This window comes from Sander vitreus, chromosome 20, assembly GCF_031162955.1.
Source record: "Sander vitreus isolate 19-12246 chromosome 20, sanVit1, whole genome shotgun sequence".
Classification (NCBI taxonomy): domain Eukaryota; kingdom Metazoa; phylum Chordata; class Actinopteri; order Perciformes; family Percidae; genus Sander; species Sander vitreus.
In genome coordinates, this window is record NC_135874.1 from 13,093,653 (window position 1) to 13,117,446 (window position 23,794).

A 23,794-nucleotide genomic window follows, 5' to 3' on the forward strand; every position below is an offset into this window, starting at 1 on the left:
CCAGGGTTCCCATCGGATAGGATTTTTGCTTGTAGATGTTTTATTACAGAAAGTCTATGAAAGCCATGACCAAAATAGTCATACTTTCACTTTTTGCTGGGGACCCCCTGGAACCCGGTAAATACAAATAAAACAAACAGACTGCAGTGCATGACGACACAAACAGATGAATGGTGAAGGAAGATTGATTCAAAGTACTGATGGATACAGAGTGCCCTGTAAAAAAAAAAAAAAAAATCTAATTATTATTTTTCTTATTATTATTTTGGGTAGCTTCAACCCCCTAAAATAGGCCTAACGAGGTCCCTGTATATCAGGAAGTTCATCAGATCAGAAAGTGCTCTGTGTTTTTATGGTGCAGTTTCATAAGCAATATCAGTCAGGTAATTTATCCACCGTTACACTCTCCCAGGCCCTGTTTTCATTTTGCCTATCCCTTCCCATTATCACTTCCAAATGTTGGTTTTAAGAATGTTCCAGGCCATCTGCTATTTCACAAGATTGTATGATCGATAACACCCCTGAATTTCTCCAAATCCTTGAAATTAGGTCAGAGATTATGTTCAAACAGGCTATTGGCTGAGCTAACAAGTACCTACCTTTTTCCTCCCCCATGGGGTTTTTACCATACTAATGAGCCCACCTTTAAAAACAAAACTGGATTACAGCGCGAGATGGCAGCTAATGTCTCACGTGCCTTCATGAGTGAATTCAGGTCATGGAATACAGAGTGAACAAAAGCGGACTTTAATTCAAACATTTGATCAAAAAAAGAAAACTTAGTACAACATTAATCAGTCTCTAAAAGTAAAGAAAAAAAAAAACACTGTACAACACAAAGTCCATAAACCTGAACACTAAGTAGTACCAGAGGCATGTCATTGTCTATTTGGCTCGGTGTGCTCCATCATTAATCATGCTTCTTATTCTAGCAGTCTTTCTTCAGGGCATTCAGTTTAATTTCCAGCAGTTAGAGCGGCATGCTAGCAGCTTTGTGTGTGTGTGTGTGTGTATGTATATATATATATATATATATATATATATATATATATATATATATATATATATATATATATATATATATATATATATATATATAATATGTGTGTGTGATATATATGTATGTGTGTGTATATGTGTGTGTATGTATATATATATATGTGTGTGTGTGTTTGTGTGTGTGTGTATATATACACACACAGTATATGGTGAAGGTGAAGCTACTATAAATACTGTCGGGTAGTTTAATATTATATAATATTATATAATATATAATATTTTTTATAAACTAATAACAAATGTTTATGTGAAATCTCAATCTGAAAAGTACAGTGGTAAAAAAGTATAATATTTTCATCTGAAATGTAGTGATGTAGAAGTACAAAGTAGCAGAAATTGAAACACAGCTAAGTAGAAGTACTTAAGTACAGTTCTTGAGACTGTGTACTTTGTGTACATTAATAATCATATACCTGTTTCAGTCTTTTTATTTCCATTCAAGTGAGTGCTGTAGTACGTACCAAAGTATTTAAAGAAAATAATTAAATTAAAATCTGTTTTCAATGTCGAGGTACTGATGAGACTGAAAACAAGAAGTAATTAGTTCATAATTCATTCATCATTTCCAAGAAAATGATTGAATAAAAGTAGAATAAATAAGCATGTCTGTTTTTATATATATATATATATATATTTTAGTTTTGCCCAACCCACAAAGAAGTTTTTTACTAAGTTTAAAGTGTTTTTCAAGTCCACAAAACATTTTTGTCTACCCCTGTTTTTTTCCTTTTAATATGACAATTTTACTAATTTGATCAACATTAGTGATGATAAATTTAAAAGATTAAAGTGTGTCGGATGGAATTTGTACTCTATGGTACTGTATTGTTACTTGACGTGTTTCTATTACCACACAAGCAGCCTCTCCTCCAGCCATGTTCCACACTCCTCCTTACTCTGTGAGGATAGTGTTAGCCACGGCTTCCTTGCTTGTCCTGAATTTGCAGAGAGGCCTTCTTACCGAAAAATAAAGCACCTTTTGAAAGTCGAAACTTTATATTTTCTTATAAATCATGCCCGCGCTTATCCTCCTCCCCTTAATAGCCTTGCACTCAAGAAGCCATTCATCTAATTTAAGCCATTTTCTGTCTGAGTGACTTCAAAACCATGCTGTGTTTGTCACTGCGCTGCCTCTTTCTCTGTATGATGAGGAGGTGCAGGGCAGGCCGGCCTCCTCTCCTGTGATTATGTAACGCTTCTCTGAACGGTTACATAAAGCCAGGAAGCTGGAAGTAGGTTGGGCAGTGATGACCTACGTGTTTAGCGTGCTGGGCTGAGGAGGGGAAAGTAGGAGAACAAAGAAAAAGATCCAAAAAAAAGATGACAGAAGACAAATAGAAAACAGTTAAAAGGGAATTAAAGTGACACTAAAAGGTGACACCAAATTATAGAGTTCACATTTACAAATGGATTATTCACATATCGCTGATTAGCATATATGGTAGTATAGTTTAAGTTTGATGGTGCTTGAGTTAGAAAGTGCAAGACACTTCCAGTACGGCACAGCATACCATGGCTTTAACGTGAATGCTTTAACTTTTTTTGCATATATGTAATAGAGACAGAAGCTTTGGCTTCTATTACATTACATTTATTTTGTGTTATTCTCACATTTCATTCTTGCTTATTGTTGTCGTTTGAACGTGTTCAGGCTCGACATTGTTGCACATCCAGGATCACTTGCTGACATCAGAAGTCTATTAAAAAGTATTGCATTCTCTCTCTGCCTTAAGATTATCCTTGTCATATCAGCAGCAACTGCATAGCAACTGTTGCCAAAATCCCTTTAATTAATAATGCTTGCAGTATTTGCAGTTGAGCATCATTTGAGTCTGTTGTCGGTTAATCAGCATCTACCAATTTAAAGAAAAAAAGAAACTCTAGGAGCTCTTGTCCTGAGTCATAGCAAGTTTGGAAAAAAAGTCATGCGGACTTATTAATACGGAAGAGGCATTCTTTGTGCGTGTTTACGAGCATCAGGTTTAAATTGTATTGCAATGAGATAATCAACAGAGAGGCGTTTCCACTTTGCTGCTTCCTTCATCATCCAGTCTGAAACCCTGTTTCCAGCCTCTACAACTCTTGCTCTCGCTTTCTGTCCTCATTAAGTTTATTTCGGTCTGCGACTCTGATCTCTTGATCTAGAGTCTTAATCTGATCATTAATTAATTGCGTGTCAGGGGTCTAGGTTAATTCACCTGTTTGAATCCAGTTCTAGTCATTATTTTTCTAAAAAGAGTGTTGAGAAAGGGTGTCAAAACTAACTAGAAACAAGATATTTAAATTCATCTTCAAGGGAGGAACATGATAATTCATTCCCTCAGCGCAACTAAAACCTTTAATACCTAAAAGCCTCTCTTCCATTTTTCATCAGGATTGTGATTTTTATAGGACGTCCTTGGTCTTTGTGCACAGTGGACAGCTATAAGCAAAGCTGTGGAATACAGGAGTTTTAAGGATTTGTAAAAGATGGATTGCCATTTAAAAAAATGGCAATCCATCTTTAAAAAAATGTATCTCTCAGATAATAACTGCAGTACAGTAACAATGAGAGCATGTTATGTCAGTAAATCTTTCTGTAGAGACATGCTGTTCATTTGCAGTAGCTGTGAGCTGTGGAAGCTAAGTTTTTTGTCGAAATTGCAGGGTGTACTTATCCTTTTGACTATCTGACTGACTGCAGGGTTTTTAATTAAGAGCAATTAGCTTAATTGACATTTTGGATTGTCACACAGGTGAAAAAGCACAGGTGTTACTAATAACATTACGATGCCTCTGTTATACTAAATTGTCCCAGTAAGTCATGACAGTGGGACAGCCCCGCTGCTGTCTCTTCAAAACTGATTTACAGGTGTTATATTACACAAACTTATTCTTGACAACCACTAAGTCTAAGTTATTTCTATTTTCTGATGCTGTTGTTTTAGTTTGATTAGTAATGATCGCAAACACAGGTGTAAGAGAGAACTAGTATATAATTCATTCAACATTTCCAGGAAAATGATCAAATAAAATTAGATAAAAAATAATTTGTTATTTCAGTTGTTTTCCAACCCACAAATAAGTTTTTTTTACTTAGTTCAAACTGGTTCATAAAGGCAGGATTGGTAACTATTTCCAATATACACTTTTTGATATATTGCTTGAAATAGTCTTTACACCCCGACAGAAATAAAAAACTTATGGGCTCTGAAAAAGGAGCGAAAAAGATCAGTCATCTGTAGCTGCTCTAACCCTGTAAAAACGTAGACCAATCACTGCCTCGCAGTAAGCCACTGCTTGATTGGCCTGAATTGAATGAGAGGCCTTCTGACCCAAAAAATAAATAAATATACCTATATTTTTAATAGCAATCAGGAACATACAAAATGCTGATCAAATTTCCTGTAAGAATATGTTAGTCAATACACCATTTATTCATGGTCAGTCATTTAAAAATGTATTAGTAAAATGTAAACTGGCCTACATTTTCAAATTAGAAAACCATATATATATATATATATATATATATATATATATATATATATATATATATATATATATATATAGGTGTAAACTGGTCTATATTTTTAAATTATGGTCAACTAAAAAAAAATCATTGTCTCTAAAATTCTAACTTTTCAATTGTATATGTGAATGCCAGTAAGTTACATGGTCAAAAGATACAGATTGAGACTTTAAAAATGAATACATATATTATTTTGATAATATATCAAAAACTGATAAAATATAAACATAATATTCTAATATTCTAAGACATGATTTGTTAACAATGTTAACACAGCCCTATCAACTCTTGTTGATTTATTTTCAAACAGGGAAACACCATTGATAATATTTGTATTGTATTCATTTCGGAAATAGATGACACGTTTTTTTTCAGTGGATAACCTTGCCTGATGAAAGTATTCAGCCCTCATTGAAAACTGCGTAATGTTGAAGTGATAACAGCTCTCATTCTGAGCGTGACACCTGCAAACTGTCTATTGTTTGCCTCCAGTGTTTGTCTAATTAAAAGCTTAAGGACAAGGTGTGACAAAGTAATTGGTCATTATTCTTTTATTTGCTGGTGGAGTAATTGCCAATGTAAATGATCTACAGACTTTACAATGGCTTACTGACACTGTGTGTCTTCTTGTGGGAGATGAATACAAACAGGATCAGGATGGCATGCTGATTAGGTGTGATGAATATGAGAGTGAACAACTAAAAACCACAGATGAGTCGTTATCCTTCACACTGGCTCCATGTCTCAAAGTAGAAACCTGCTGATCAAGACTCGAAATCAGTCGGGTCATTCAGCCACATAATGAGAACGGGAACACTGTTCCTGCAATTACACAAACCCACCTGATGGTGCTAGTTCAGCTGCACAATTAATCAAAAGTCAAAATGTACACAAAGAAAATGCTGCTTGCAGAATCTGTTGGTCGTTCCACTACTTTGGTCTAGACTGAAACACTTAACAACTATTAGATGGATTGCTATGAAATTTTGTACAGACATTCGTTGTCCCCAGTGGAGCCGTCCTACAGACTTTGGGGATCCTCTTCAGTTTAGTGTGTTTTTTTACTGACTGCAGTGACTGAGTATAGAGAGTTAAATAACCAAAAGAGGATGAATTTAGGGCATGACTTAACAATTCCAGTAATTCCCCCAAGAGCAAGCATTTAATGTGACAGTGGCGAGGTAAAACTCCCTTTTAGGAAGAAACCTCAGTGGTGAGAAAAACTTCCTTTTAAGGGAGAAACCTCGGACAGACCCAGGCTCTTGGTAGGCGGTGTCTGACGGTGCCGCTTGGGGATGTGATGAACAGTGGCAATAATAGTCAAAATAAAGATAATGGAACAGTGACTAGAAATAGTAGTTGTAGTAGTTCATGGCATAGCAGGGCACTGCAGGGCGTTGCAGGACGTAGCAGGGCACATCAGAGCATAGCAGGGCATAGTAGGGCGCGCAACAGGACCACGGCGACCGCTGCATCCATGATTTAGGTGCCACCCTAATCCAAGGAAACATGCTGGGCAGACAAAAAAAACATAAGGACTCCGGGGAATAAGCTCCCCAGAGCTAGGTTAGTAAATTGAGTTAGTCTTGAAAGCATGTCTAATAAAAAGAAAACAACAGTTTCACAGTCAATGCTTCGACACTGACTTGAAATATTGGTGCAGTAGGTAAGAGACACCATAAAGTACTTCTACGCTTAGTGACCTGTTTGTGTAAAGACACACCAGGGTCTTACCAACTCCATCTGGATCAAAAGGCTTGCGTTACCTGTCCAAGGGGCATACATGAAGCTTAGTCACCTGCTCTAATGCACAGTTTTATAACCGAATAAAGGGGGAAACAGGGACTTTTTTTAAAGTGAACTTTGACAATTCACATAAAAAAATTCTAAAAACTATTTCTTTACCGTAAAATGGTCTTTAATGCACAGTCCCATATTTAACAACACTGAGTGTCATTTGTTTCCAATCAAATCATTCCCACTCTATTGAGTGTGAAGCTCTATTTAATACAGTGACATAAGGTCTCCTCTCATCTAGGTTTATAGTTCAATGAGCATCTTCATCCTGCTAGTCCCAGGTTCGATGGCACCCTGTCAGTCCCATCAGGATACCACTCTAGACGAATCACTTCCAGGTCATTTGGCTTGCACAGGTGACAGGTGCTGGATGATTAAGATGTGTGTATGGTATGCTTGTGTTAGATAAAAATAGAAATAGATTAAGGAAAGGGGAAGATGTTTTAATTTTGGGCCAGTTTTTTTACGGTATTGTCCTAATTGCGGCACAAGGCCTCCCCGTGTCTGTCTTCCCAGATGTTTCAGAAAAAACTAATAAATGGGAAACGTTTCATCAGATGTTTGTGTGTGCTCTATGTGTTACTGCAATGTGACAACTCTTCATAGGGCACTTCCTGATTAGATTACTGTATGAGCATGAACTGACATGCCGTGTCGTAACATTATAGACCCTGTCCACAAAGCATATTTGTCTACCCCGTTGTGTCTTTTGTTTTCCTTCAGTTTGACAATTTTACTCATTTGATAAACATTAACGCTCCATTTAGTAAATAATTAATAATTACAAACGGTATTAGTAAAATGTAAGATCAGCTAAGAAAACCATATACAGTATAGAAATGATGTTTGTGTGTGTGTGTGTGTGTGTGTGTATATATATATATATATATATATATATATATATATATATGCCTATATTTTTATATTATGGTCAACTAAAAAAAATTCTTGTCTCTAAAAATCTAACTTTTCAATTGTATATGTCAATGCTAGTAAGTTACATTGTCAAAAGATATAGATTGAGACTTTAAAAAATGAATACATATATTATTCTGATGATATAATATAAAAAACTGATCAAATATAAACATAATATTCCAATATTCTTCTTCTAATATTCTAAGACATGATTTGTTAACAATGTTAACACAGCCCTATCAACTCTTGTTGATTTATTTTCAAACAGGGAAACACTATTGATAATATTTGTATTGTATTCATTTTGGAAATAGATGACACGTTTTTTTCAGTGGATAACCTTGCCTGATGAAAGTATTCAGCCCTCACTGAAAACTGCGGAATGTTGAAGTGATGATAATAACAGCTCTTATTCTGAGCATGATACCTGCAAGCTGTCTATTGTTTGCCTCCAGTGTTTGTCTAATTAAAAGCTTAAAGGTGCGCTATGAGTTCCTGCATGACGTCACTTCTGTTGATGTTCCAAGTAAATACCAAACAAAACAGAGCAAGCTCGCCCCTCCCCCCATGTTTCTGTAATTGTCATGACTAACTGACTGTCACTAACCCCCGCCCCCTACCCCAACCATCTTGTCGGTGATTGGCTGGAACAAGGTTTTGTTGTATTTTGGTGCACAGCCTGTGCCCCCAGTGTGTGTTTGACGTTTACGACCCCTGTGTTGTCTCCCGATACCAGGTCCAAATACAGTCCAAAGGTTGATTACTGCTCCTTGACCTTGGTTCTCCTCCAGAACGATATTTCTTATACAACTCTTTTGTGTCTGTCTGTGTTCAGGGGGAGTGTCGTTATGAACAGGAGCTTCTTACTTACCTCCACAAAGCGGATGCTGTTGGCCATGTGAAGAAAGGGCAGAAGAAACAGAAAGGCACAAAGACCTGCACTACAACTACCAACAACAAAGCCAAACCGTCTCACTCGACGCTGTCTGGTCTGGAATGCATTGACGATGAAAGAGATTGGGAAAAACCACTAGGAAAGAGCACAATTTCCACATTTGCTGTGGCAAAACAAAGCCGTCCTGTTGAACATGATACTGAGGCGCCTTATGATATCATCACAGATCACCCAGGACCTCAGGCAATTTGTCCTCTTCCGTCAAACAATGACTGTCCAGAAGCTGACATGGACGATGAATATGCTGTTGTCATGGAGTCAGAGCACACCGTTTCAGACAAAATCTCACAATGTATTACAAAAGTTGATGAAGATGAAGATGTTGAACTTCAGGCCATGTTCTACCTTCCTAAATGGGATTCAGCACCTCCTCCCTCCTTTGCTAAATTTGTCCCAGGAAGAGAACAGAGTCTGCAGGTGATCCTTGCCAATGTGGCAGAGCTCCTGTCCCGATCTCCACCGTCACCGACTGTAGATTTAGAGGCCCACATTGCTGCTCCATCACTTCCTTCCTCTCCTCAGAGGCCTGATCAGCCATTTCAGGTCAACTTTATCCTGGATGTGGATGATGACGACGATGACGATGATGAAGTGATGATAAGTGGCCATGACGATGCCCCGCTGAGGGCGGACCCAGACGAACCTCCAGTTGTTAAAGAGGACAGTAAAATGTATCATGAATGGCCTCACCAGGAGGAGCAGCAGAGCGTCAGCAGGGGCAACATAGCAGCAAATAGTCCGACCTGGGATGAGGTTTTTGGGGAGAAAGAAGGGAATGACAATCATGATATAAAAGATAACAGCAGAGAGACGGACAAGTACAAGGGAATGAACAGTAAGAATGATGGCATGGCAGAGGAAAAAGAGAGTTGTTGGGACGATGTGAGGAATGAGGAAATGCCTGACTTAACACATGGAGGTGTGAAAGACGACTCTCCGTGCAGAGCTCACATGGACGTGAGCATGGATCTGTTTGGGGATGACGAGGCCTTCCTGCAGATCACCATCCCGGACATCTCCACTCCTGGCATCACACCCAGGACATCCCCTAGTGCCGGAGACATTGCTAATAGCACAAAAAAGATGTCCAACGCTTCACACACGCATACCCCAACACACCCATTTAGGACTATACACACAGCTGAAAGCGCAGGTAGATTAAACACAGCGCACACAGATGATTTAGCACGCACAAAGCACATAACTCATACTCCGCATGCCAAGCTGATAACTCAGAGCGCAAATACCCACAGCACTACAGAGACAAAACTCACAGCAGCACCAAGTAAACCTGCAACAGGCAGTTCAATGACGGACAAGGCAATTACAGCTCATTGTAAATCTCCCACAATGCCACAAAACACTGAGTCATTTGACAGCTCCCACGACTACTTCTCTGTCAACTTTGACCTTGGCTATTCACTGGAGGATTCTGACGAAGCGGAGGAAGAGGCTGTTCCTGCTCCGTGTATGTCGACCTCTCCACAGCCTAAAAAGCAGGCTGACTCTACAGCGTCTTTGCCAGCCGTCTCCAACTCTTCCACTCCCATCAGCTTCCATAGACAGAGAATGCCTCCGCAGTCCAGTGAATCCAGGTTATCTACACCAAAACTGCTGTCAGAGCATAGGAAGAGAGAAACGTCCTCTCTTCTGGCTCTGCCTTTGGTATCTAAAGGTGGTGAACTCCCATCTCCAATCCCATCACAAGGAGCAAGGCGGATGCTCATGCCTGGCTACACCGGGCCTCACACCCCGTCTTCAGTCCCCAGCTTAAAACCGAGACGACTGGAGGAGAACTCCCCTCCTCATCCAGGTTGGTTTACCTTTTCAAAAAATAGGATTGCTAAACATCAAATGTCTTTTATGTTGGTTTACTTTGTTTTGCCCTGCTCCATTTTTCATCCTGCTGTCGAGATCTCTGCATGTTTCTATCTGACTCACCTTCTTTTTCTTAGGGGAGTGCAACAGTGACAGTGAGGATGAAGTCGTGGTTCATAAAAGAAGACATCAGAACAAGGTCAAACTCTTGTCATCCCCAGAAGTGGTGAGCAAGGCCTGTCGTTATTAGAGCCGCAACTAATGATTATTTGTTTTATATGTTTTTTGATTATATCATTTGTTCTATAGAATGTCAGAAAATTGCAAAACATGCGCCCATGGTGATTTATCAAATGTCTTGTTGTGTCCCGAACATCAGTCCAAAACCAAAAGATATTCAGTTTACTATCACAGAAGAGCAAGAACCAGAAAATATACACATTTAAGAACCTGGAACCAGTGGGGGGGGAATTACACAATTAATCAATTCTCAAAATCGCTGCTGATTGATTTTCTATTTGAAAATTTGCTAATCTTTTCCTTTTATAATTTTAATGAGATACAAATAGTCTATGTTGTGGTACAAAAACAACAACCAAGACAGGAGATATCTGATTCAGACGGCTCAGGCTGCCATCATTTCCAAGGTACCTGCAGTTGTCATGGCAACCAGCTTTCAAGCCGTTAAGAAGCATTTGTAGCTCCTGAAATGTCTTCGCAAAACATATATTGATAAATCTCTATGAATCTCTAGAATCACATACCTTGCACTGTTTACAAGTAATGTGTGTGTATATATGTGAAATATAAAATGTTTTGTCTCTGCTAGTCAAAGATCTCCAGTGATGTGGACTCCCCTGTGGTTGTGAAGAGGAAACGCACAGTTGCACTTAATACTGTAAGATTTTCTTCATTGGCAGTAAATTACACCACATGGCTCAACTTATTCAACACAGTGGATTTGATATAATACTTTCACTCTATGCATTGCTTATAATACTTTTCTCAAGTCCTAATGGTTTGATAAAATGCAGCTTCATGAACCAGTATTTGATGAGCTAGTTCTTCTCATTTGTCTCCAGTCTGATGAAATGCAGGGCGAAGCTGTTTCTGATGATGATTTCCAGAATGAATCTGGGTTCACACGCACAGCCACATCACACAGTGCTGAGAGGAAACGAGTCCAACGGGGCAAAGCCAAGGTCTGTGTGACAGCAGATGGCTCTGCAAACCCATCTGAATCTGAAATATATCATTTATTTCTCATGTTTTCATGTCACAGCATGCAATGAACGGCACCTGTGTAGATACAAACGCAGCTCTTAGTTTCTGGTTGGTGGAAAAATTTGAATGTGTGAGACTTTTTGTCATAACTACAGAGTTGCGAGGGCAGAAATTTGATTATAATGTATATCATTTTTAGTAAATCTAATCTATAATTTTTTGCAAATCTTAGCCCCATTCTCCTACGTTTGATCTTTATTTCTGGAATAACTGATTTGTTTTTCAGCCGAAACAAGTTATAAGTTAGTTTGAAGTTGATATGGCGAACATATATATACACATCCAGCAGTTATGGAGCAACATTATCCTTCATTTAGAGTCGTCTTTCTGGCCACCTGATGAATATGTGTATGTATGTATGTATATATATATATATATATATATATATATATATATATATATATATATATATATATATATATATATGTGTGTGTGTGTGTATGTATATATGTATATGTGTGTGTGTATGTGTATATATATATATATATATATATATATATATATATATATACATTACAATACAATATATTAATCCATTTATTGACAGTTTTAGCTCTGTTTTTGGTGTCTACCAGTTCCTCAGGGAAATCTCTTTAGCTGTTAAATGCCCCACTATGTTCACCAGCTAGATGCTTACTTTGTCTGTCTGCCGTTAGGTGCTGAGCAGGTTGTGTACAGTGGGTTTTAAAGTGCTCATATTATGCTTTTTGCCTTTCCTTTATTGTGTTATATATCTTTTTTGTGCATGTAATCGGTTTACAAAGTAAAAAAGCCCAAAGTCCACCCCAAAGGGATTTACCATCTCCAACAGAAAACACTGTTCATAAACTGCTCCAAACAGCTCTACTGTAGTCCAGCCTTTACTTCCGTGACGGAAGGAAGGAATGCTCGCCTAGCTGCTAGCATGGCACTCCCTCATACTCTGCAACTGACAAGCTAGCAGTACTTACTGCGCATGTGCGACTCCAAACAAAGATGTTACAGAACTGAGATGTCTCACTCTGTAGCTAAAACAGAGAGCTCAACACACAGGGTGAAAAGAGGAGCTGCAGCAATGTGCAGTACAACAAAAATAGTTTTCTGAAAATTAAACCACATAAACCTATTCTGGTACAACCTCTAAATACAATTATGAACCTGAAAATGAGCATAATATGAGCACTTTAAGAGTTTTTTCATTGAACACAGCTGCCTGCTGCAGAGGAAAACGGCGCAATGAGAGCGGTGAGAGTGAACCCAAACAGTAAAGACAGCTAAACAATGAGCCGAAACTCGCTATAGATTTGTAAAGCCAAGGGGAGGTTGGAGTGATAATTCTCTGTAGGTTAATCACTACGAGCAACCCCTTTCACATTGTCACATTGTAATTTGATACATTGTTATATTAAAAATATAAATAATATAGCCCCTTTAAAAACACACAAAAAGTAGCTGCTGCTGGTTGTCTCTTTCATTCAAAATACAATCATAAAACATTTCAGAGCTGTTTTACTTCTGTCCAAAAATGACACCTGCTCCTTACACAAAAATGTCAAGTCTATAAATATTTGTCAGACACCGTCAGCATCCATCAACATTGACATTTTCCATCGTTCCTCCCTCAGCACCCCGTATGTCGAAAAGGGCGCCAGTTCCTGGATGAAGAAGCAGAGCTGTCGGAGGAGGGGGCAGACATGTCATCTGATGAAGAGGATGGAGAAGAACAGAACCATTCTCTTGAAGGCTTTGTGGTTGACAACACACACTTCTCACAGGGACTGAATGGTACAACACCATGGTTATACCAAGAAATGTGATTTCTTTTTTTTTCTTTTTTTTTTTTTTAATTGTACCTTCAGTAGATTATATTTCAAATCTAATCTCAATCTATTCACTGAGTTAAAGTAGGCTGAAGGAATTGTGCCATACTATTACACTTTCTGTTTGTGTCCGTCTATGACAGACTCGGAGATGCACTGTGTCTACCTGAAGTCAGTGAGAAGCCCTGGAGTCCAGGGAAAGTTCAAAATGTCCTACAGAAATCATCACAACATGGACATATTTTCTCAGGTATATTTTATTCTTATCTTTATTTTTACTCAATGCAAATAAAATAAAAAACTTGAATTACAAAGAAACCAAATACAAAGTAGTTTAGTTAACTTTTAGTCTAATTGTTGACTCCAGTCCATGTTCCTAATGTTGGCTCCCAGGTGCCTGAGATGGATGAAACATATGCAGAGGACAGCTTTGTGGTGGGAAGTGAGGTAGAGGAGGTGGGGAGCAGCGAGGAGGAGGCTGAAGACATTGAACTTATGCCCCAGGACTTGTATATGGAGGGGCGGAGGCAGTATGCCACCAGGCGGCGTGTTTTCCTGCAAAAAGCCAGAGCCGGGGTCGGCGATAAGCCTACAGCTGGATCTGCACCAGAGCAGAGAGCTGGGGTGAAAACCAAGCGCGCCCGTGTCATACGCATTGATGATTCTAGTGAGGAGGAGAAAGAGGAAGTTGGTAAAAAGAAAAGCCACACAGTAGGAGAAGGTGTTGCTGTTCCCTTGTGGCCGAAAGCGGTACAGCCGAAGCCCAGCAGGCTGCAGCAGCAGCAGAAACCAACCGCCTCATTGTCTTCATCCATAGCATCCAAGGTCTCATTGCTGAGCAGGGCACAGAGGTGCTCAGTGAGTGAGGACCAGCAAAAGGAGAGGTAAAGAAATTCTCATGTTGTAGCACACAAACACAAACATTCATCAACCACTAGACCCGAGCATTATTTTCTTTCTCCTACAGGTGTCGTCAGAGGTTAGAAAATCAGCATTTGCTCTCTGATGAACTAGACTTTGCTGAGTCAGAGTTGCTGTTATCCTCCAAGAAACAACCCCAGGTACGTGCAAAGAGGACACATATACAAACCTGTCCATAGGGTCATACTGTATGTGTGAAAGTAAGACGTAGAAAGACGGTACACTGAGTTGTTAAGCCAGACGCATGGTCCCTCAAACATACATGCAAGTCAGTAAAACTTTGAATAAACTACATTGAGGTTTTCCTCCAGGTCCAGGCACTCCCTGCCACCTCATCAGTTCCACAGACGTCCTCTGCACAGGATTCATCAGTCCGTGAGCCCCCTGCTCCATCCGGGCCTGTTAGCATTCTGGTGGACAGTCGCTGCATCAGTAGTGGAGTGGAGCTGATGACCAGCCTCCGTCAGCGCCACGCAGCCACTGTCCACATTTGCTCACTGGACGGCAGCTACTTCATTGTCAGCAACCGCATGGCAGTGGATCGGCACAGCCAATCCGACCTCGCCGCGTCGCAGAACCGGAAGCGCTTGGCTGAAAGAGTGAACAGCTTGCAAGGATTGTTTGAGCGCGTTTGTCTGATAGTGGAGAAGGACCGAACCAAGCCAGGTTAGTCAGTCTGTTGATTTGATGACTTAATAATGAGCCAAATTTGAGTTGAAGATGGGTCTAAGTTTTCACTACAATTTCATTTACTTTGTTCTTTATGATAATTGTCACTGTCACAGGAGAGGCGTCACGTCCGTTTCAGCGAACACGTTACTATGACAGCACTTTGACAGCACTGGTGCGTGCCGGGGTGCGCTTGCTGTGGAGTGATGGCGCTGAAGTGAGTGCCGGCTTGCTGGCAGACCTGGCACGGCTGGAGCAGCGTAAAGGTCAGGGCATCGCTGTCCCGCTGGAGGTCAAAGGGCAGCACAGGCAGCAGGCCCTGCAGCTCTACCTGGGCCTGCCCTCCGTCAGCTACGTCCATGCCCTCAGCATGAGCCACAACTTCAGGTCAATTGCCCAACTCATAAACAGGTAAGGGAAGTGTGTGTGTGTGTGTGTACACATATAACAGACAGATAACTTCTTTCCCCTCTTGTTTAAACAGAAGAATGTCTCCTCTTACCTTCTTTTGTTCGTCCTGCAGCTCCATTGAAGCCATACAGAAGGGAGGTTGTATGAGTCGATCCAGAGCCGAGGAGATCTACCGCTTCCTGCGCTACTCCTGTGACTCCTTCTTAATGAACACATCAAAAGCAGGAAAATGCAGCTAGCAGGCCAGAGGAGTAACACTGTAGGAAAACCACAGTTTGAAATCTATGCCTCTTTTCCTGTTTCTGCACTACTGTGTCTTTCTTCGCTTCCTCTGTACTTCTTTGTTTACAGTCTCACCAGGGACCAGAGGATGACAGTTACTATGCTATGTACAGTAACTGTTCTATCTGAAGTTGAATCTCAACGAGAGAAGCCTACTTGCACAATAAGTTGAAGGGGAGCACCACTCAACTCAGTTGGTTCGTTATATAATACCACGGGTTTGATGGATACTATACTTTTATGCTGTATTTACACAAACAAATCATTTGGGTGAGAAGTGTTTCCCTTATTGTTGAGCCAATACTGTGATCATAAGTAATCAATATTTGATACACTTGAATAACTTATTTTTGTCAAAATAATGGATACATTTGTTAACGCTACTCTGAAAGAAGTAAATATAACATTTCTTTAATAAACAGTGCTATTTTTATACATTAGTGTCAAAGTATTTGTGTGTTCCCCCTGAAAGACTTGAATGTGTCTGCTTCGGCTTCAAGCCCTAAACGTAAGCAGAAGCTGTGAAACTCATCTACAACCACTAGAGGTCAGTCTCTCATTTCATTCATATTTCTGGGTTTCTCTAGGTTCACTTACTGGACTCACTTAAAACAACTCATCCATCCATTCATTCATTCATTCATTCATATAAAATATTGTAATGCATAGCTGTACCAAGAACTGTCTTTCAGAAACATGAGAAAAAAATGTGACTTTTATTTCACCATTCTCTCAAACAACTACATAGTGTGAATGCTGCTTTGGTGCAAGATATTGTACATACGTAAATGCACAGAATGTGAAGCAGCATTAGACAGTTAAAGCAGCCCTTTTACAAAGATATTAACAATCATGCATCATCCACTGGTCCGGTCAGACTAACCTAGACAAGATAGAGAACTAAAGTCTTGAAACAGAAAAATACAGGATTTTAATTAAAGGATGACATGAAAACACAAAATTCACAGTATGTACATTGTCTTTGGACAACCCCAAAGCAGTTTCAGACCAGTCTAACATCTGCCAAATTGATAAGAAAAGTAACAGCAGCAGCAGTTTAGAACTGCAGACATCAAGACGTGTGCCGTCTAGACGCAGGGAAAGTAATAGCTCCAGCAATTTTGATACTTGTGTCCCCTGCAGGTAGGTTTACGTATGCATTTTTTGTGCATGAATGCATTTTCAGTGTTTGACATGTTATAGTTTACATTTTAAACCTGCAAAATGTAAAGCGTTTGTGAACTCGAGCAGCTGTTAACTGGGTAAAGTACATCTTGTAGGTCACTTGGCTCTGAGTGACACTGTGTCCTATAATGAATGTCCTGGTTAATATTGAGAGGGAAGCAGAGGGGTCCTAACCACATTTTGCTTGGCCAAAGATTACTGACAAAACTTAGGTTCAGATTTAGAGACAGCAGAATCTGTAGCGAAATAGGTTGGATCTAGCTTTGTTGCTGAACATTTGAACTTCAAATGCGAGCCTTACAAAAATCTGTTTTTTGGCAGAATAGTAAGCTCTTAACATATGACTATTTCTCTACAAAATAACACTAGTGTCTTTGATGATCACGTCTGAAACTGTCATCATAATGTTGTTACAAGTGCATAAATGTTTAGAGACAGACGTAGTAGAAATGTACTTTCTTTAACACACAAACAGCAGCTACAAAATATGCAACTGTATCAAAGAAGGACAAAATGTGCAGCTGAAAAGGTTTAAAAGTGTAGGTGCTATTACTTCCTCTGCCTCTAGGTGGCGCAGGCTAGTGTGTACAGAACTGGTCTGACTGACAACTCCCCCTTGTGGAGGAAGTGGAGCCTGCTAAACATTGTGCATCACATCTACCAACAGGGAGCACAAGGTTTAAAAATACAATTTGGATTATTAAAAGCCCACTTTTAGCAAGCCATCAGCTTTGCTCGACACTAACAGAATCTTGCATCAGTGAAAAGTACAAAAAATAAAATCTGTTGTAAAGTGAACAATTGATGGCCAAAAACATTTTTAACTGTACATTTGCTTAATATCGTACCATAAGGTGCTTTCTTTGGACACTGTATGATCCAGAACAAAAAGATTTTAAAACCGCACACGATTTGGTTTTAGAGAATGATTGTGTCATAATTCAAACATTTTAATTTAATATTTACATGATTATTTTGTATCTAAACCATTTTTGTCATACTGCAATGGGCTAACGACTATTTTCACCATTTAAAACTTCAGACAGCATACACACCCTGAAACTAATTCCTAGGACTTCTCATAGGAAAGTTGAACTACATGCAACCTCAGGAAAAGGAATACAATATCTATAATAATGTACATGTATAAGGCTTTCTTTGTATTTGTAACCATTAAGTTAAGATGCTGAAATGCTGTGTTCACATATATGGAGGTAAATAGTCAGGGGATGAATTGACCTGGACACAATGGAGAGAACATTATGGATTGGCCAACCGCTTAACATTTCAAAATCTTAAAAATCACATTCATTTCAGTAATTCAAGTTTGCAAAACTAAACCGTTAAAACAATGCATTCATGTTCACAAACATGCCAAACTTTGTAGACTATTTTTGATAATAACTAACAGAATAATCTACAGGTTTAGGCATGTGTAATAGTGGGGAACCAGTTAACATACCCCATTATGACCTGAACACAGCATTAAAAGACATTCTGTTAGTCAACATTTTAGGAACATCTGTAACGGTCACTGTACATTACTATAACAGTCAAGTTTCCTAAAATACATAAAACTCAGTGTACAAAAAACAAGTACTTTTAAAAACCATACCATATTTACAAGTGCCGCCTTTATCTTAAAATATATATTTAAAAAATACATGTGGTCACTTGGCTTGAGCTCAATTGGCTTACCTAGGATCAGTTGACCTTTCTCATAATGGACACCAGTTAACAGATCATAGACCTGCATGAAGCAGGTGTAAATTTCATCTAGATTTGCTGATGACTGTAGTAGTGCTCACTGCTGCACAATGGCTCACATGCTAGTTGGCTGTGTCTGTGGCTGCAGAGGCTGCAGCTGAACAGACTGCAGCTCAGAGTCCTGAATGCTACACTCTTCTCCCTCACGCATGTACAATAAAAATAGAGTCACAGTGGCAAATGTGGTGGCATTCACTGGAAATGCACGGAGCAAAGTGGACGTGAGTCCACGTGTAAACACCCTCCAGCCCTCTTTCTTTAAGCTCTGTCTGACACAGTCCATAATGCCACTGTACTGGTGGACACCGCCTACCCCATCCGCCTGAAGACGCGACTTGATCACATCCACGGGATAGGTGGAGAGCCAGGAGGCGATGCCAGACATTCCACCAGCAAACAACAGCTTGGGGATCATGTACGGATCCTCTGGCTCACAGCCCAGGGAACGTGTCAACACGTCATAAGCGAGAAAGTACACACCGAAACCAGGTGTCTCACGCATCAAGGTGGTCACCATGCCACGATTGATCCCTCGGATTCCCTCCTTTTTGTAGATTCTCACCAGACAGTCCAGGGAGTTCTTATACAGCTTCCTCTTAGACTTCTTCTCTCCGGTCCCTTGCATCTGCATGCGTGTCTTCGCCAGCTCCATTGGGCAGCAAATGACACACTGGATGGTTCCAGCAGAGGCTCCAGCCAGGAACTGGTTGAGAGGTGTGTCGCGGCCAAGCTTGCGCATGGCGTTGCCCTGGACGCCAAAAACTATGGCATTGATGAAGGTCAGGCCCATCATTGGAGAGCCGATGCCTTTGTACAGACCGAGCATCTACAGACACAAAGACAACAAAGATTACTGGGACCAATGAGGAAACACCGTTGTGTTGCATTAATATCTCCACAGAGTCCAGCAGGTAAGAACCTTTTTGATCATTTGCGTGCACAAATTAGGAATCAATTCCTAGAAATTAATTAAACCATACGGATACGGCTAAAACAAAAAAAAGTGTACAGTCAAATATTATCTAGCCTGCTGATCCCTTGTAGCCCTAACAATTAAAATGTGCTGGGTACCATTCACATTTTTTCTGGAACTGATACCAGTACTTGGAATTCGGTTTCGGTAACCAATGGTACCCTTTTCTGTACTTTCCCTCTGTGATAACAAAAAATTAATTACAGTTGTAAAAATAATTTCAAACCCCGTTTATCCTATTTCCTTAGAACATTGTTATTTATTTTGAAGATTTTACACTCCACACAAAATAAAAACCCTCCCAAACCATCCCTCCAACCTATTAAATAAGCGTTTTGAAATGCCTTGTTGTTGAAATGTGCTATGGAAATAAAGCTGCCTTGCCCTACAACCTCCACAGATAAGCTCCCGCTTACAGGTACCAAAATTTGGTACTGTTTGATTTATCGTGAATCAGTCCTTGGTAGTACCGACGTAATTCGTTGGTACCCAAATAAGTAATAAGTAAGTTCGGTACCCAACCCTACTGCCAATATGGATGTTTGTCATTTAAACTAATTCATTTTTTACAGCTAAACAAACAAGGGAATAACAGGATTTAAACTTTGAAATTACCACTTAACACGTTCATATTGTATTGTAGGAGGAATACAATCCAATACCTCAATGTGAAACAGCCATGAGAAATTCACTGAGACCAAGCATACTCCACTTAGCTCAAATGGCACGATGTCCAAAGCTTTATTTAGCTCATGCAGGAACAAGGTCCTCACTGACCCTGGCTAACAGACACACCTCCGCCCCCTTTTACACGCCATGTTAGGAACATGCTGGCGGATCATGGGCTGATGCCTGTGCTTAGAGATAGGACTATAACTGGCCACTTTAATTACTGCAGTGACCATTCTCAACCTTGGCATAGTAGGCAGCACATGGTGAAAGTTGCACACATTACTTAACAGCCATGATGTGTTCAAATGCAGCCTAAGAAAAAAAAAAGATATAGTAGTACTACTATACAAGTAAAACATTAAGAGGGATTTACAAGGAACTTACCGACTCCTGGCGTATGATTGACTGGAAGCAGTGATATGTCCCTCGGTACAGAGGTTTGTCCACATTTTGAACTTGAAGCCTCACCTGTGGAGGATAGCCTTCATGTTAGAGTCGTATGACAGAGTAATAAGGCCAACAGCAAGGCTACAACTACAAACCACAAATTGTAATACAGGTTTAAAGGGAAACAAGCAGAGCTTTGAAATGGTTCTTTTCAGGGTAAAACTGATAATATGCTTAGGGGATGCAACATGAAGGGAGAAACAATTAACCAGGAATGAAGTGAATGAAAAACTAATTGTCTTCTGTGTTTTATATTTCTGTAGCTCAAGACAAGACATTGGGTGAGGGGGGGGGGGGGTGGAAGACCTTGACCATACTTACTAGGTCACATATCCATGGAGAGGTTGTTTATTTCTCTCTCTCATCTACAACACAGTGACACTGCTGCTGTTAAAGACAGCCTCTCCCAGACGGAGAAATTATATTAAAAGCAACTTCAATGTACACTGAAGTTCAGAACAATACTTATATATAGTACTTGCTTGCTGAAAAATACTGACATTTTTGGGAGAAGGCACATGAGCAAATTATCTGTTTAGAATTAAAGAAATGCACAAGTATAACAGATACACAATCTGCATGAGGAAAAACAAAGTGAGGTCTTTAATAATAATAATAATAATAATAATAATAATCCTACAGTAATCAATATCCCATTCCTCTTGCTCAATTATCGCATTCCTAGTCAAGGCTGACTGTAACTTTAGATTATCTGGGTTCAAATTCAGAGTGGTCTGACTTATGACACTTTAACAGCAAAGTATTGGATCATGCCATTGCTTAACATGGGTAAATAGTGAACAACATGGATGAAACAGAAACCCACCTTTACAGTGTCAAATGGATGTCCGACCAAAACACCAGCAGCACCTGAAAAACAAGAGGCAGAATTTTAAAATCATATTGGAAAATACTAATTATTAAAAAAAATCAAGTGGCTCATCTCTCAAAAGCAAACAGCCCTTCCCCCTGAGACTGCGCAGAGTAATCAGGTGGTCACTGCACTGTACCCTGTGACGAAAGCTTGATGGTATCCTGTCCTTGACTTGACTGAAAATCCAATATACAGCAGTTACTTCTGACCGTGTCATATTAGGACCTATTAGCCAAGAGGTATTTATTCATTAGAGGCATCCAATCTTCAAATGTAACACACTTATACCCCATTGTAGATGACCTGACAACTTATGCACACATCATCACTGATATAGTAATGTTGATTATCAACATTGGAATACAAAAGGCTTTTCAATAAAACTATGTATTAACGGTGTTGTGGTGTAGCACTATTGCATGGACGTTCATAAAAGTATCACAATTCTAATATACTTTTCTTAAGCTTATGTTTACAAATGATATATGCACCTCCCTGTTACTGGTGTAACCAGCTTGCATTGGAACAGGCTTTGGCATGTATGAAAAAGTGAATGAATAACAAAATAGTCCATTTAGTAGTGGAGTGAATCCAGAGTAGCTTTAGTGAAATATATATTTCAGAGCCTGGTGTCTAGAGATAAATTACTAAAGACAACAAAACTCTTAGACATTGCTCTCTGGACAAAACTATGATCTCATGAGGGCTTGTGCTCAAATGAATGAATGAATGACCTTTATTTTCATTATACTCAGGTATCGTACAAGGACATTTCGCAAGGCTTCTCTGAGTGGAGTTAAACTAAAACAAATACAGTTAGACTGTCTGGGGTAGTTTGGGAAAGCCTGCTGACAAGATTCCCAAGGATTTGTGGTGAGGCTTTGCTGTGAGCTACCTCCATTCAAACAGAAAGACATGAACTAAATCAACTTTAGGTAGCCCTTTCCTCAAGAGAGTTACTCCCCAAAGATGAATGTGTGCTTTACATGCAAAGTAGCGATTTCATGAATGACAACACAGAACATATAAACACCACTCCCTATGTGGGAGGTATGGAATGTTAACTTCACAACCTTAGATCCGGGTTTTCCACAAGAGTTTAGAAATAGAAAAATATTGGATTTTGAGTCTCTAATCTGTCATTTTAGTTCGGTTATATTTTTTCTTAGACGTGGCAACTGGGGACAAATCACTACCTTTACAGCTTGAACTGTCCACGCGTTGCTTGACTGTAGGGGCGAAAAAATGAAAGCCGGCTAAGGCTAATGCTAGCTTCAACTTGTGAACCAGTGGCTAGCTAACGTCAATACTGGCTAATTACTTACCTCCTATGCAGCCCGCAGCGAAGTCCAATGCCATTCCCTCAAATATCTAGCTAAGGGTTGAAATGCGTTAAGCTAACTTGGTGGCTACCAAACGTATTTCACAAGCCCTTAAGTGGGTACTTTGTTATAAATATCACGGAATATGTCTAAACTTGAGTATTTAGCAAACTCTGGCTTGCTGTTAAGCCAAGCTTCTTTTTTTTAATTTTTTTTTTTTTTTTATCGCTAAACAAGATCCTCTTTTGGCTTCCAGACGTTGCTGATGCTGAGCAAACAGAAGATTTCTTCCGGCTACTAATAACCACACGGACTCGGAGCGTGGAGCCTGGTTGAAGGTGTAACAGATTTGCTGATGTGTCCTCACGCTCACTACTAGAAGTGCTCCTACTGCCAAACCTTTCTATTTCTGTGCCCTTTTTTTAAGGCAGCCCAATCGGATTGCTTGTAAGAAGACAACTCCCCTAGCGGATGCTGTCCGCCCCTCTCACCCATTGGCTGCTGGCGGGTGGAGTAGCAGAAGAGTTAAATCTATCATCGCTGCTCCTACAGTCGCCACCGTTCAAAATCAACAGTGTTATCATGGTGGTCGTAATCAGAGTGTCCAACTAGTATTCTTAAATAGAGTGATTCGAGAGCCATGTAAGTATACCGTGCCATACAGTAAATTCAGGACACATCATACTGCTGTGCAGCGGGGGGAAATACAATGAAACAGCCCTGCAACCAGTGTTGGAAAGTAATTAAGTACATGCACTCAAGTACTGTACTTTAGAATGTTAAAGTAGCGTTACCGTTTTATGCTACTTAATACTTCTGCTTCACCACTACATTTTGGCAGTATATAAAGTAGTTTAAATAAGTCCCACTTTTACCAGCTGCAACATTAGAAAGTTTACACAATAACGCATCACTAATTAGAACCCAGTAATCAAGTATTATTCTGAAATGTGCCGTTTTGAATAATGAGTACTTTTTTGGCACTTTCAGTATATTTTGATTTTAATAACATTGTACTTACATTTTGAAATCATGACTTTTACTTGAAACAGAGTACTTTTATACTGTGGTTTTGAGCTATTACTTAAGTAAAATATCGGAGTACTTCTTCTACCATTGAGCATTTGTAGGAA

General features: G+C 39.6%; 2 protein-coding genes across 4 annotated transcripts in view; one reads left to right on the forward strand and one right to left on the reverse strand.

Moving 5' to 3' along the window:
* Positions 1–15,849, forward strand: part of fancm (FA complementation group M) — a 49,015-nt gene extending 33,166 nt beyond the window's left edge. Inside the window, exons 14-25 of one of the 3 annotated variants that reach the window (XM_078277552.1) lie at positions 8,118–10,050; positions 10,193–10,281; positions 10,625–10,702; positions 10,885–10,953; positions 11,138–11,257; positions 12,944–13,103; positions 13,282–13,388; positions 13,532–14,022; positions 14,106–14,199; positions 14,371–14,725; positions 14,845–15,139; positions 15,252–15,849. In XM_078277552.1, the coding sequence (XP_078133678.1) occupies positions 8,118–10,050; positions 10,193–10,281; positions 10,625–10,702; positions 10,885–10,953; positions 11,138–11,257; positions 12,944–13,103; positions 13,282–13,388; positions 13,532–14,022; positions 14,106–14,199; positions 14,371–14,725; positions 14,845–15,139; positions 15,252–15,378 (3,918 nt within the window). In that variant the 3' untranslated portion in view covers positions 15,379–15,849. Of the gene's footprint in view, positions 1–8,117; positions 10,051–10,192; positions 10,282–10,624; positions 10,703–10,884; positions 10,954–11,137; positions 11,258–12,943; positions 13,132–13,281; positions 13,389–13,531; positions 14,023–14,105; positions 14,200–14,370; positions 14,726–14,844; positions 15,140–15,251 lie in introns of those variants that run through there. The other 2 variants (XM_078277553.1, XM_078277554.1) reach the window with 2 other exon arrangements.
* Positions 15,850–16,114: 265 nt separating this feature from the next.
* Positions 16,115–23,035, reverse strand: slc25a29l (solute carrier family 25 member 29-like). Its single transcript, XM_078278258.1, has 4 exons — positions 22,665–23,035; positions 21,292–21,335; positions 20,403–20,486; positions 16,115–19,199 (listed from the first exon to the last, which is right to left on the reverse strand). Exons 1-4 carry the CDS (start codon positions 22,696–22,698, stop codon positions 18,429–18,431), a joined length of 933 nt encoding a protein of 310 aa, XP_078134384.1. The 5' UTR covers positions 22,699–23,035; the 3' UTR covers positions 16,115–18,428.
* Between the last annotated feature and the right edge of the window lie 759 nt (positions 23,036–23,794).